The 14938-nt window shown below is 39.8% G+C and overlaps 1 protein-coding gene across 5 annotated transcripts in view; it reads left to right on the forward strand.

Moving 5' to 3' along the window:
• Positions 1–235: 235 nt before the first annotated feature.
• Positions 236–14938, forward strand: part of GPM6A (glycoprotein M6A) — a 312724-nt gene continuing 298021 nt past the window's right edge. Inside the window, exon 1 of one of the 5 annotated variants that reach the window (XM_070252863.1) lies at positions 236–584. Coding sequence is in view for 1 of the 5 variants with exons in the window: in XM_005606415.4 (XP_005606472.1) it covers positions 917–920 (4 nt within the window). In the remaining 4 variants the exon portion in view is untranslated. Of the gene's footprint in view, positions 585–678; positions 921–14938 lie in introns of those variants that run through there. The other 4 variants (XM_005606415.4, XM_023630781.2, XM_070252861.1 and 1 more) reach the window with 4 other exon arrangements.

Below are 14938 nucleotides of genomic sequence, written 5' to 3' on the forward strand. Positions count from 1 at the left end.
AATAACTTCTCCAGGATGACTCCTGAAAGAACTAGGCCAATAACCAGTAGAATTATATAATTTTTTTTTTAGCTTGAAGGGACCTTAGAGATCACATTTTCCAGATCCTTCATTTTGAAACTAGGAAACTGAGTCCCGCTGTATCAGTGACAGAGCCAGGATCACAACCCATTGTCCCCCAGTGACTAGCCAAGCGCTCTGTCAGCAGCTTCAGCTCTCTCTTAAAGGGAGTCATTTATTTTCCAGGTGACTTCTGTTTATTATGGCACACGTCTGTGTGTGTCTGTGTGTGTGGCTTTTAGGACTTTACAGCCTCTCCAGGTTACAGAAACAAACACATTTAACACAGAAGAAAGAAGAGATGTAACATAAAGGGAGAATTTCTTCTTTCTCTTGTCTTTATGATATATATCACAATAATATCATTATTAAGGGGAAGAATGAGTATACTGAAGACAAGAGAAGGGAATGTAAAATCGTCTTATCAAACCTGTCTGTTGTTCTGGAATAATCTTTTCCGAGTCTCCACCTTAGGGATTATCTCAGCTCCCGGGTCATTCGTGGGGCGCTGAGGCAGTGCGAGCGTAAGTAATGTGTATTTAACGTATTTCGGGTGGAGGCGTTTGCACGAGGCTCGCCCGCCCGAAAGTGAAAGGGGCGGGGTGGGGCCGCGGGGAGGGGAGCGGCCGGGAAGGGGAGGGCGGCAGCCATCGGCCGGGGCAGGCAGGTGGGAGAGGGAGGGGTCTGCGCGCCCGCCCCGCCGAGCTTCCCGGGGCCCCGAGAGCCGGCTGGCTGGGAGGGGCGAGGCTGTCACTGGCCGCGGCGCGAGGAGCTGGGCAGCCGCTTGGAGAACTTGGCTCCGCACAGCGCCCGGTCACTCGTGCTCCTCGGGGACAGGGCAGCAGGACGTCGGGCCATGGGTGAGTGCGCGGGCGGGCGCCATCGCCGGGGGTGGGGATGCGGCTCCCCCGGCCTCGGCCTCGGGCATGAGTGGAAAGACAGTGGATGTGTGGTGGGCCTCTGATTGCATCCTTCCCCGCCTCCCGCGGTCTGTCTCTGGACTTTTCCTGGCAGGAGGCGTTGGGGCTAGGGTGGCACCTGGAGAGAAGGGCCATGGGACGCTGCGCCCGGGCACCAGGACCGCAGCCCGGGAGGCACCGCGCTTGGGGCGGCGGGGGAGCAATAAAGAGAGACCGAGAGACCCGGGTTTCGAGAGCGCGAGCAGATTCCCGGGAGGTCGCCCTCCCCACGTGTTCCCATGTTTCAGCGTGCAGGTCGGGGAGCAAGTTGAGATGGGGCACGAGACACGGAAACTTCGTGAAACTTCCCTACGTATAGGTTTGCGTCCAGGAAGGTGCTGGCGCAGGGCGAGAATGGAGACTTTCTAGTCCCTGTCTCAACCAAGTGCCACCTTTGCACGACAGGTTTGAAATTGAGGCTGAGAGCTGATTCTTCCTAAACCAGAGTTGGGCAAATAGCGAGGTGGAAAGGGCGTCCCAGCCGGCTCAGGTCTGGGGCCGAGGGAGTGCGCGGTTCGGCTCTGCTCAAGTTGTTCGGCGGAGTCCGCTCCTCTGGAGTTCAGTGGCGGCAGCTTGGAACGGCCCCAGGAATGCGGTGGCGGTGGGTGGAGGAGTGGGGGAACAGGGTGTGAAGAGTCCATCAAAACAGAGCCGGAGGAGGTGGGCTCCCAGCAGAAGAGTTCGGAGAACAGCAAAGGAGGGGCGGGAGAGAAGGCATTAGGCATCGTCCCAGACGTGGTGTGTTTCTTTGGTGTATCCAGAGCTTTTCCACGGCTACTGATTAGCGAGCCACCAGCGGCCCCGGGTTACTATTCAACGCCACTATAGCGCTCTCTTCTCTTCCAAGTCCATCACGCGCCCCTCCCCCCGGCCTCTGCCTTGTCCTTTGTTGTGAGGGATTTCTGCCAGAGTAGAGGAGGCCTTTGGGATTGACGTGTCCGGTTGAAATTCCCGAGTTCCCACAGGCTCACGGGTTAGGGGATGGTTTGACTGCTAATCGGCGGAGTTTATAGACACGGGCCAATTTAGAAGAAGAGAAGAAAGAGAAAGCTGAGGACATTTTTGCCTATGAATGTTAACTGGGGTCAACTCATTCATAGTTTCTTCTCACTTGACCCTGGAAGAGTCATAGAAAGACCCATTTTTAGGGCCCTTGAATAAAACAGTGTTGCAAATGATCTGCAGAATGAACTGTTTTTAAAAGTCTTTTGAAACAGAAGAAGGAATACGTTCAAGTCAAAAAGGAAAGATAAAACACTTTCCCAAGTGTGGCAGAATGTATTTCAGGCTTACTTTCTCTCTATCTCTTTCTTTCCTTGTATATGGGCATATAAACTTATTAGAATAACATAGTTGGGAAAAAGCTCTTATGCATGGGAAGCCAAAATAATTGACTTATTGTAGTCTATTCATTTACTCTATTAAAAGTATTAAGATGCTATTTGGATCCAACATAAAATCTCTGGAAAGAATGACGTTGTTCACCTTGTAACCTTAAGCTTGAGTGACTAGCAAAGGGTACGGTACTCATGATTTTGAAGTTAATTATTTCTCTAGCTTGCATTTCCAAACTCTAATGAAAAACAGTTGGCCCTGGATTTTACTTCGATGTCCTGGATAAAGTATGCGTGATCTACTTTATAGGAAGGCGTTAGGGTGGAGAGGAGGTGGAGTTAACCCATCCGAGCTCCCAGGATAATCCTGAGCTTGGTCTCTAACTCTTAAGGGTTCCTGTCTGCAATCTGACAGATATGTAAAATTCGCCTCTTCCTCCTTCTGCCAGGAATGGATTACATTTTTCCTCCTGTAATTGGGGTCACTAACCCTCCTGTAGGTGTCAGATGCCTAGTAGGAGAGAGTGGGTAAAGGAAGCAGGTGAGAAGCTGGAGATCAGCGGCGTAGAGGAAGAGCGTGTATGGAGCAGTAGAGAGTGAGAGCCTGAAGCCAGGATTCAGGACAGCGGCCAGACACACAGTCCAGAAACAGGAAGAGCCAAAGAGCAGCAGGGGGCCGAAGAGAGACAGAAGGAAGGAAATATGTCCAGAAACTAGAGAGAAAGCACTTGGTCACTTAAGGTCATCTTTTTCCTCTCCTTTTAATGTACTTGTGAAAAACACAAAATTTGATTACTTAAAACTTCTTTTATTTAGTGGTAGTAGGGGGTGAGGGTTCAGCATTGGAGTCCAAATTGCTAGGATAAGGGGGAAAAACAGCATAAGAGAATGCTCAACTATGCCAGCAAGCTGAATCCATCTTTTTCTGGTGTCATGACAACTGAATTTATCATTTATTTGTTTGTTTATTTTTTTGGTGAGGAAGATTGGCCCTGAGCTAACATCTGTTGCCAATCTTCCTTTTTTTTCCTCCCCAAAGCCCCAGTACATAGCTGTATATCCTAGTCATAAGTCATTCTAGTTCTTCCATGTGGGATGCCTCCACAGCATGGCTTGATGAGTGGTTTGTAGGTCCATGCCCAGGATCCGAGCCGTCAAACCCTGGGTGACCAAAGCGGAGAACGTGAACTTAACCACTCAGCCATGAAGTCGGGCTCCCTAAAGTTTACCATTTAAAGAAAGGAAGATAGTGCTATGGGGATGAATATAGCAATCAATTCTTATTTGACTCAGAAGGAGAAATCCATACTCTGATACTGTGGAAGAATGAGACTAATTGATTAGTCAAATATTCTGAATAATTGATGGTTATCATATCTATTACACACAAGGCTAATTCTCAAAAAACAAAGTTACTTGTGAAGTAGACAAATTGAGATTTGGCATCTCATGCTTCCTCCTTTGATTTTGTTTTCTTTCCTCAGTCATGCCTTCAGCTTATCTAGGCATGCAACAGGTTTCCCTCCATCAGCAGATTTTGCTCTCTAGAAAGGATATGATGAAATATTTCATACTGAGAAATGCAGGACTAACTCTTCACTAAGAGTTATTTCCATTTTTTGATGCAAGGTTCCTTTTAACCTGCAAGCTCTCTGATTGTGGAATGTCAGGCTCCAGTGTGAGATAGGTCAGGACTATTTTTACTTTCTCCTCTAACCACATCACTTGCAACTCTTTGTTTTGTCTCAAAAATGATGTTGAACATTACGTAGTCCCACAGATAATGTTACAAAAAATTTCATGGAGGGAGTGATATTGAACCTGATCTGGAGGGATGTGATGAATTTGGGGAGGAAAGAGGTGTTCTCCGTGGAATGATGGGCCCCCTGCTCAAAGCAGGAAGGAAGTGAATTTTGGGGAGCAGGGCGACAGGGAGCTGGGTTCACAGGATGGGGTTGATTTCGGAGAGCCTTCAAAAATGATCAGAGGAATTTAGAATCTACACAATAGGAAATAGGGAGCCATGGAAGGTTTTTGAGCAGGGAAGAATGATAATGAAATTAGTGTTTAAGGAAGATAAATTGAACAGTGTTGTTTTAGACAGAGGATAAACTGGCGAGGACAGACCCAGCGCTCACAGTGATCCTGGAATGCTATCACATATGTCTAGGCCAGTCATAGTGGAATAGAGGTCATAGTGGAAATGGAGAGAAAAAAGATGGATGAAAGATGTTTAGTGAAAAATCCATAAACATTAGGCAATTGAGCAATAAAGAGGAGAATGAATAACAGCTATTCTCTGGAGATTTGAAACCTTGAAGATTGGGGAAATAGTGGATCCCTTGATAGAATATTTAAGTGATAAAGCAAATGGTTTATTTTCTGGATGCTTTGGACAGAAGATTAATTTCACTTTTGAAATGTTGATTAAGAAGTGATGGCAAGATGTATAAACACAGATGTTTAGGAGGTTGCAAATACATAATGGAAATTTAATCTGAGCACAGGAACAAGAAGGACAATAAAGATTTGAGGGTTACCAACCTTTAGTGAGAGGTAAATCCATGTAATGAGCTATCTGTTTGAGGGCGGGAGTAGAGGGAGTGCTGGCCAAGGGATAGGGAGAGAAAGGACAAAAACTGTTTGCAGGAAGAGGAATATCAACCTAAATGCCCTAAAATTAGAACAGTGAAATGTGACATAATTGAACATCCAGTGTTAGATCTAGGAGTCCATAAATTTTGGCAAGAGAAGAAAATACATGGAAATATTTTGCTCTCAGTCAATTTCAGCAAAAATGGACTTGGTTAAGGCTTTGTAAAATGGTTTGCAAATTTAGGCAAGAACAGTGAGACATGGTATTTTCTTGAATTCATACTTTTTTCAGGAAAAATATAACCCCTTGGAGGCAGTTATGAGCAAGGTACAAAGAACCAAGACTTGAAGCAGGAGAAGCAAGTGATAATCCCTTATGTATTTGGGTGGGTCATATAAATCTTGGAGAGCTTGTTTTCTTTTGTGTTTGATGAGAGAGTTGGGCAAGATTTTACAAATTTATGTAGCTTGGATCTTGATTTAGTAACAATTAGAGGAAAAAACATGTAAAGAAGATAAGGTTGAGCTATTTCCATTAAGCAAATCAAGAAAGTGATGCTAGACTACTAGGTAAAACTTTTAAGGGTCATTTGGCCTTTAGTATATTTTTTCCCCTAGAAAATGATAAAAGTCCAATAGTCTGAGTAGAGAAAGATAAACTAATGTTCTGGTTATCTTTGCTGCATAACAACTATCTCCAAAACTAGTGAATTAAAACAACTTCTTATTATCTCTTATGGTTCTGTGGGCTGACTTCTGAGCAGTTCTTGTTTGAGGCCTTGTGCCTTTGAATTCTGGTATCTACTGGGCATTCATCCATCTGAAGTCTTGATCGGGCTGTTCGTACAAGACAGCTCACACATATAGCTGGCGATCGATGCTGGCTCTTGGCTGGGAGTTCAGTTGAGGCTGCCTCCAGGTGGCTTGGGCTTTTCACAAAATGGTCATTGGGTTCCAAGAGGGAGCATCCCACGAACAAATGCTCCAAGTGACTCAGGCAGAAGCTGCAAAGATTCTTATGACCTAGAACATCTTCAGCCCCAGAACATCACTTCTGCTGCATTCTATTGGTCAGTTGCCAAAATCAGTAAGGACAGTCAGATTCAAAGGGAGAGGCATCGGACCCCTGCTCTTGATGCGAGAAACAGTATGCTCCTATGGGGAGAGGAGGAATGGGAGTAGCCAACTAATTGATCTCATTCCTAAAAGACATGTCTTGTAAGTGTACTTCACAATATAGACACCGTCAGGTTTACAACTGAAAATTTGCTGTAGGTTTTCTGAAACACATATGATAAAAGACTGAGTCTTTAATTAGAAATATGAAGAAATCTAGGCAGTCACACTAAAATTTCACAGCAAAACATTAGAGTGTGGAAATTCGTGCCTGGGTGGAAATGTGTTAGTAGAATGCTGGGATAAGCTCAACGCAGAATAATTTCAAATAAGATCAGTTAATCTTTTTTATTTTAATTTAAATCCAAAGTTTCTAAAACTATTGTAAATTATTGTTGATTTTACTTAGAACTGAGGTTGTCATAAATTGGAATGTAGGTCAGTTAGCATAAATCCTTAATGCAATATCCTCTTGTCACGATAAACTAAATCCTTTGTAGTGAACTGTTTAGAAGCTTGCTTTATTTTTCAAGAACATGTTAATTGTACAAAAGATATATTTGATTTGGTATAGCGTGAACTAAAAATAAGTATAGGCTTAATTATATTTTTTTGGGGAAAATATGTTTCTAAATTAAATATGTAAGATTCAATTTAACAAAACTTTAAATGTAAATTTCATGTTATTATTTTTAACTGGAAAGGGTCAGAGCTGTCATTCATAATTACACAAATATAGGTATTTCTCCTAGACTACTGGAAAACAAAGAAAATTCAGGTAAATGAGATGGGTTTAAAGTCAAGGACAGAATTAGTTTTAACCTAGAAATGTAAAGGCCTTAAAAAAGAATTAGATTCTATCTGTTTCAACTTGATTGATTTGAGGTCATTCTGTTTTCATCTGTTTGACAAGAGATGAGGAAATGAGGATAAATAATGTGAAGCCATGTCCTCTCCTCACAGCACTCATGATATGGCAAACAAACAAAACCACAGCTCAACAAGAAAGAAAGGCTTGACCTACATAGCCAATAAAACCGGAATAATGCATGTGGAGTGCGGAAAATAATATGACGTGTCGTTAAAACAAATTCTTCTTTAGTTTGTTAAGATAACCTGTCAAAATAGTCACTCAGTACTTGTTCTACAATGTATAAGATATACCAAAACTATACGATAGCGAAGTAAATATCTCTTGCTATTTTGATAAAACTTCCTGTTCTAGAACCTCTAATTTTGTTGTCTAATCAGAATAACTTGGAGAATTGTTAAATATAATTCCTGGATCCCACTGGCAAGATTCAGGGTCAGAAGGTTTGAGTTCAGAGATGGACCTGCAATTTTAACATGCAATCCAGCCAATTTTGAGGCAGGAAGCGTGGGACATGCTTTGAGAAGTAGCTCTTCCAGAATGTTTCTCTCCTTTGTCAAGTTATCTGAGCTACTTGTTACAACTCTTATTCCTTTACTTGTATCTCTAATATAATACTTTTAATTTCTAATCTGGTTCCCAACTCTAAAAAAGGTTCCTGAGAGCTACATTCTGGGAGTGCTGTTGCATTTGTGTTTTGTTTCACTGTTACTGATTAAGTCTCTCTAGTTGCTGTCTCTTCTTCCTCACCAGTCACTCTTTAGACTTAGGATGGGGTAGATGTTCTCCAGTTTACTGAAACTCTCCCTCTGAAAATTACTAAGGGTTTCCAGTCTCATGGTTTCAAATGTTACTTATGTGTACGTAACTCTCCAATCTGTATCACTCTGCTCGACTGTCAGCCGTCTCCACCCTGCCATCCCTCCAGTCTTTCAACCTCAGTATGTTCAGAACTGAATTCGTCCTTCCCAGATGTAAGTGTTTCTCTTTCCTCCCTTCTCTCGCCCTCTTCCTCCCTCTTTCTTTTCCTTGATGACTCTGGAATATACCTGGCCTTGTTGATCTAATGTCGTAACACCTCTTAATATCCACAGCTTTACCATATACTATTCATTAGCTGCTTTCATTCAGCTCCTCATCCCCTTCTGCCTGGACTTGAATGATCTTTCCTCTGCAAGTTACTTCTCCTCTTCCAGTCTCTTCCCAAATCATCCCCACGTGGTGATCAGAGCACCTCATTCACGCACAGCTCTTACCTTGCCATGTGTCCTCTCCAACTTTACTTTCTGCTGTTCTCTCTCATGCATTTTATGCCTTTATCAAAGAAACTGCAAACTCATTTCATCTATTCTCCTTTTCTTACCTCCAGCTATCTGCTCATGCTTGTTTTGACTCCCTGGCATGATCTTTCTCTTTCTCCATGGAAATACAAGTCTATTGATCCTTAATTAGTTCAAATTATTAGCTTAAATATATTTCCTGCATGAAAAACGTCCATGACTTGCCCAGCTTAGTGTTTTCCAAACATGGGGTATGTACCAGTGAAATGCAAAGTATTTTTATTTTGCATATTTAAGAAATACTTCTACAGTATTTAATATGTGCCATGCACTGTTTTAAGCACTTTATGGGTACATAGTAATTTAATCCTCATAACAATCCTATGATAGAAACATTATTATTATCATCTTCATTTTTACGCAGAGAGATTTAAATAATTTGCCCAAAATAGCTGAACTAGTAAATGGCAGAGAGGGGACTTGAACTCAGGCGTTCTGACTGCAGAGTCCGTGCTCCCAAATGCTATGTTATACTGCCTTTCCATTTTAGGACGGGCATGATCTTATTTTAGTTGGTTCAAGGACATGGCATTAAAGAAAATTGAATCTTACAGGGCTAAAGTTATTCTCATCTCAATTTTCTTTCAATTCTTTTGATTAAATCAGGAAGAAATTCTAATTTAGTGTCATTAGTTTTATTCATTTCACAGCAATTATGTTAACAGGTCTCCCTTTACATAACATGATAAATACATCCTGGTTTGAATAAACGGAGAGGTAAAGTGATGCTCAAGTCAAAAAAAGGTCAAATGATTAAAAAGTACAAATGGTATTTCAGATATTTCCCTTTATAATAAAGAGAGGGCAGGCCCTAGACTTTGAGCCTTTGGCAATCATTGTTTTTAAGATAAGGAATACTGATTATCTATTTATGGTAGAGATTTAAAGTTTTATTTAAAATATATTTTAGTAAAAATGTAAATTGTGTTTTAAAGTATGGAGTAAATGAGAGTAATGATGGTACTCAAACACGAGACAAACCATATACCAGGAGGCAGTTTGTTGCTGTAGGAGAAGTTAAAGCAAATATTTCAATAAATCCTTATCCTAATTTATCCACTAATTAGCCATAGAACTCAGACGCTGTTGTCCCTTTACCTCCCATGCCTCCATGCATAATTGATAGGAATGATACCATCAATATCTACCTTATATGGATGTTTGTAGAAAAACAAAAAAGGTATATTTGAAGAGTTTCACAAGTAGCAAATGCTCAATGAACTATGACATTTTCCCACAGTGCTAGGAAAATGTGGTAAAAACCATGAATATGGTGCACAAGCGCCTGGGACTTAGGAAACACTGTGTCCCATGAAAGTCTATCTTTTCTGTACGCTTTCAGTGCCTTATCCCTGCGTCTGTTATGACGCTTATTTGTGAATCTGTGTTTTGTCCCCCATTTAGGTCATGTCTAGACTCTGACGGCAGCAACTCCTAGATAATTGACAAAGAAACCGATAAATACTCTTACCGTTAAGCTGTTTGTCGTATATTGCCTACCTTGCTCACTTAGTAGAAAGTTACACAAATACAAAATTTGACTCTTATTTTTGTAAAGTATATTTAGAATTAGTCATGGAAGGAGATAGGAAAGAAGGCAAAACTGTGGAATGCGTCTATTTGTCTAGTACACGATTAAGGATGTGATCGTGGGAGAGATTCAGTGCTGGAAAAAAGGCCCTGATGAGATGGAAAACATTAAGGCAAGAAGGACCTAGAAGAATTTGCTGAAAGGCAGATGAGGTACGGTTAGTGCATTTTCAGGAAAGTCCAAGGAGGACAGTGTTTTGAGAAATGAGTGACCTGCTGTGTTCAGTGCAACAGAGAAAAGAAAAGAAGGACATTTCGTTTCCTTTAATGGCTTTTTCATTGACGTAAGCTTGTTGAAAGCGAAGCATTTTTAATAAAGGGGTGAAGATACAGGCCTGCTCTCTTGGAGCAGATTTCAAGGACTAAAGAAAGAGGAAAGAAGGCGGGATGGAGGGATGGAAACGGGGGAAAAAGGGAGGAAGGAGAGAGAAAGAATTTGGATGGATCCAAGGTCAAGTGAAGATTCTTGTGAGGTGGGGAAGAGCTGCAAGACTGGCTTCATGTTTTAAGAAAGGGGAATGGATAAGGCACCTCTGAAATTTCACAAGGTTGTAAACTATCATAACCTCAATAAAAAATAGAATAAAATAAATAACTCTAAAAAAAAAGAAAGGGGAACGATCTCAGGGAGTGGCGTAGACTGAGAACACCATGGAAGGACAGAATCCCTGAACAATGTATGACTATGATTAATAAGACGAACTTATTTCGTATTTCTTAGGCATAGTTTTTAAAGTAAAAACCAATTATTTTTAAAGAGATGGAAAGACATTCCATGCACATGGATTGGAAGAATAAACATAGTTAAAATGTCCATACTACCTAAAGCAATCTACAGGTTCAACGCTATCCCAATCAGAATCCCAAGGACATTCTTTACAGAAATTGAACAAAGAATCCTAAAATTCATATGGGGCAGCAAAAGACTGCGAATTGCTAAAGAAATCCTGAGTAAGAAAAGCAAAGCTGGAGGCATCACAATCCCCGATTTCAAAACATACTACAAAGCTACAGTGATCAAAACAGCATGGTACTGGTACAAAAACAGGTGCACAGATCAATGGAACAGAATTGAAAGCCCAGAGATAAAACCACACATCTACGGATAGCTAATCTTTGACAAAGGAGCTGAGGGCCTACAATGGAGAAAAGAAAGTCTCTTCAACAGATGGTGCTGGGAAAACTGGACAGCCACATGTAAAAGAATGAAAATTGACCATTCTTTTTCACCATTCACAAAAATAAACTCAAAATGGATCAAAGACCTAAAGATTAGGCCTGAAACAATAAGTCTTCTAGAAGAGAATTTCGGCAGTACACTCTTTGACATCAGTTTCAAAAGAATCTTTTCAGACACTGTAACTCCTCAGATGAGGGAAACAATAGAAAGAATAAACAAATGGGACTTCATCAGAGTAAAGAGTTTCTTCAAGGCAAGCGAAAACAGTATTGAAACAAAAAAACAGCCCACTAATTGGGAAAAAATATTTACAAGCTACTTATCCAACTAAGGATTAATCTCCATAATATACAAAGAACTCACACAGCTTAACAACAAAAAAACAAACAACCCTATCAAAAAATGGGCAGAGGACATGAACAGACATTTCTCTGAAGAAGATATAAGTATGGCCAATAGACACATGAAAAGATGCTCATCATCACTAATCATCAGGGAAATGCAAATCAAAATGACACTAAGATATCACCTTACACCCGTTAGATTGGCAAAAATATCCAAAACCAAGAGTGACAAATGTTGGAGAGTTTGTGGAGAAAAAGGAACCCTCATACACTGCTGGTGGGAATGCAAACTAGTGCAGCCACTATGGAAAACAGTATGGAGATTTCTCAAAAAGTTAAAAATAGAAATGCCCTATGACCCAGCCATCCCACTACTGGGTATCTATCCTAAGAACCTGAAATCAGCAATCCCAAGAGTCCCATGCACCCCTATGTTCATCGCAGCATTATTTACAATAGCCAAGACGTGGAACCAACCTAAATGCCCAGACACTGATGACTGGATAAAGAAGATATGGTATATATACACAATGGAATACTACTCAGCCATAAAAAAGGACCAAATTGTTCCATTCGCGTCAACATGGATGGACCTTGAGGGTATTATGTTAAGCGAAATAAGCCAGACAGAGAAAGACGAACTCCATATGACTCCACTTATAGGTGGAAGTTAACATATAGACAAGGAGAACTGATCGGTGGTTACCAGGGAAAAGGGGGGGGGGTGGGGGGAGGGCACAAAGGGTGAAGTGGTGTACCCACAACATTACTAACAATAATGTACAACTGAAATCTCACAAGGTTGTAATCTATCATAATCTTAATAAAAAAATTATTTTTCTATAAAAATGTGTGATGGCATTTGAGGGTTTTTTTAAAATGAAAGACTATGTTTCTTGGTTGATTTAAATTGTGTTGTAGTATGTCCAGTAAAGATGTTATAATGTGTTTTGGCAAGCACATTGTGTCTATTTTTCTTGTAGTTCATTTATAGAGAATATCTATCCCTTTAGTACTAAGAATATATAGGTAAATACATGATCTATATTCCAGCAGTTAAATGAATCAACAGAGATAAAGCATATTGTGGTTGAATAATCAGTAGACCAGAAATCAGAAGATAATGGTTTTTATTTCAGGTTGGCTGTTATTGATGTGTATTACCTTTTTCTCAGGTATAAATGAAGAACTTGGCTTAAGTGGCCTATGAGATTCCATTCAGCTCTAAATGCTTGTAAGCTTATAAACAGGCAAAGAGATAAATACAATGCATTGATGCCCACATCCTCATTAGATTACTGAAGAGGATGGTTTCTTAGCACTGTTTCTCAAAACTGTAAACAGATCTGTCCTTCTTAATAATTTCTTTGTGGTTTCAACCCAGACTTTCTAACAAAGACTCATAAGACTTCTACTGGAAGATTTTGGAATTTTTCTTTCTTCACAGCCTTAGATTTTTTTTTTATGCTTATCAAGTAAGCATAAAAAAACAACTAAAACAAACTAAAACCCCCCAATATATAATATTTCCAGGAATTATCTAAGGCTTCATTAGGCTACCTTTCTCACTTAGAATTCATTATATATCATCATTAATATGTTATTAATAAGTGAGGGAACTGGTTGATCTACTTTAACATGTAGGTTTGTATTTCTTATGCTGGTAGGATCCTAAACTTTTGATGTTTGCTAACTGTGGGCATGTGAGCTGGGGTAGGGGAAGGGTTGGTTCTGTTTTGGCATTTTGTTTAATTTTTATGTGTGTGAGTACAAGATAGTGTCCTGTGAGGTGGTTATCATGCAAAAGGGATCATTTTGCAAGTCGTAGAAATGTTTTCTTTAACCATCAGCAGTGTTCTCTGCTGGTGAAAAGTACCACCATGTTTATTCCCAAATATTTTTTTTAAAGAAATATCAGAGATTAGTGAAGGAGGTGATATCTGAAAGTATAAAATATAAAAATAAAATAAAACTTGGCTCAACCCCGATGGCCTAGTGGTTAAGTTCATCTCTCTCTGCTTCGGTGGCCCAGGTTTGGTTCCTGGGTGTGGACCTACACCACTCATCTGTCAGTGGCCATGCCGTGGCAGTGGCTCACACATAAAAAGAGGAAGATTGGCAACAGATGTTAGCTTAGGTGGAAACTTCTTCAGCAAAAAACTAAATAAATAAAATAAAATATAACCCTACTGGCTTATTCCTCCTGGGTGTAATATTTTGTGTTTGCTATTTCTTTTATTAAAGAAAAAACATAAATATGTAAAAAAGAAGTACCAAAATGGAATAATGTTTTCAAAAACTTCTGAAGACCAAATACACAGTAATATATTTACTTTGGTAGACATTTTCCACTATGGAGATAAGTCAACTACCTACTTCTGCCTAGACTGAAGCACAGAAACAAAATTGGGTATTAAAGGAGTTTTCTGAGTTCCCATTTCAGTTTTTCCACTAAATAGTACAAAAAGGACAAAAATTCATGATGAGATACCAGATATGTGAGACAAATGCAACAAGGTTATCCATTACTGTCACTATTTTACACTGTTTACATTCTTTCCCTTCTAAAGAAAGATTTATAAAGAAGGATATACTTTTGTTTGTTAATTATATATGAGAAAGTAAATTTAGGGTGAAAAGTCTCTAGGGAGGAAGAAGCCAGAACAGCTGTCAATATAAGTGCACAATTTGTAAGTAGTTGGTTCCTTAGGTATAAATGAAGTGGAGAACGCTAGAAAAATGTGTTATTAATTAGTTTCATTCATTTCATAACAATTACTTCAATAGACTTCCCTTTACATAACATGATAAATACATCCTGGTTTAAATAAACCGAGAGGTAAAGTGATACTCAACTCAAAAGAGGTAAAAAAGTTTAAAATGCTAGTGATAACTCTCATATCTTACTGCATCTTATTAAAGTCGCTGTTGTGACAGAATCATTGTACCAAGGGCCACCAACACTTCCATGGTAAAAGAGTCCTCTATATTCTATACTTGAAATATACTAAGGGAGTAGATCTCAAGTATCTCACAGTTAAAAAAAGGTAACTGTGTAATAGATGTGTTAATTAACTTAATTGTGGTAATCATGTCACAATGCCTACATATATCATCATGAGGTGTACTTAATTATATGCAATTTTATTTCTCAATTATATGTCCATAAAGCTGAAAATATTTAAGTAAAAAACTAAATTAAAAAATGTGTGCTCCTCCCAGAAAAGCAACTTCTTAAATTTATTTTAATATTTATTTTACTGAGCAAGTATTTCTTAGGGGTAAACCACATGCCCACCCTTTTTATACACATGATGACATAGTGAAGGATACAGAGAAAGTATAATTTCTGCTCCCAAAAGACTTCTGTGGGGTAATTGGGGATATAAAACTCGCACACAGAAACCTACTGGAGGATTTTATAAGATTGGATAATGGATATGTAGATTAAATATAATGTTGCTAAAACTGTTGGTCAAGAACGGAAGAGATCAGAGGAGTCTACTGTCATCAAGAGAAGTTTTCTGATGAGGAACCTTGAAGAGAAAC

Source organism: Equus caballus, chromosome 27, assembly GCF_041296265.1.
Source record: "Equus caballus isolate H_3958 breed thoroughbred chromosome 27, TB-T2T, whole genome shotgun sequence".
NCBI lineage: Eukaryota > Metazoa > Chordata > Mammalia > Perissodactyla > Equidae > Equus > Equus caballus.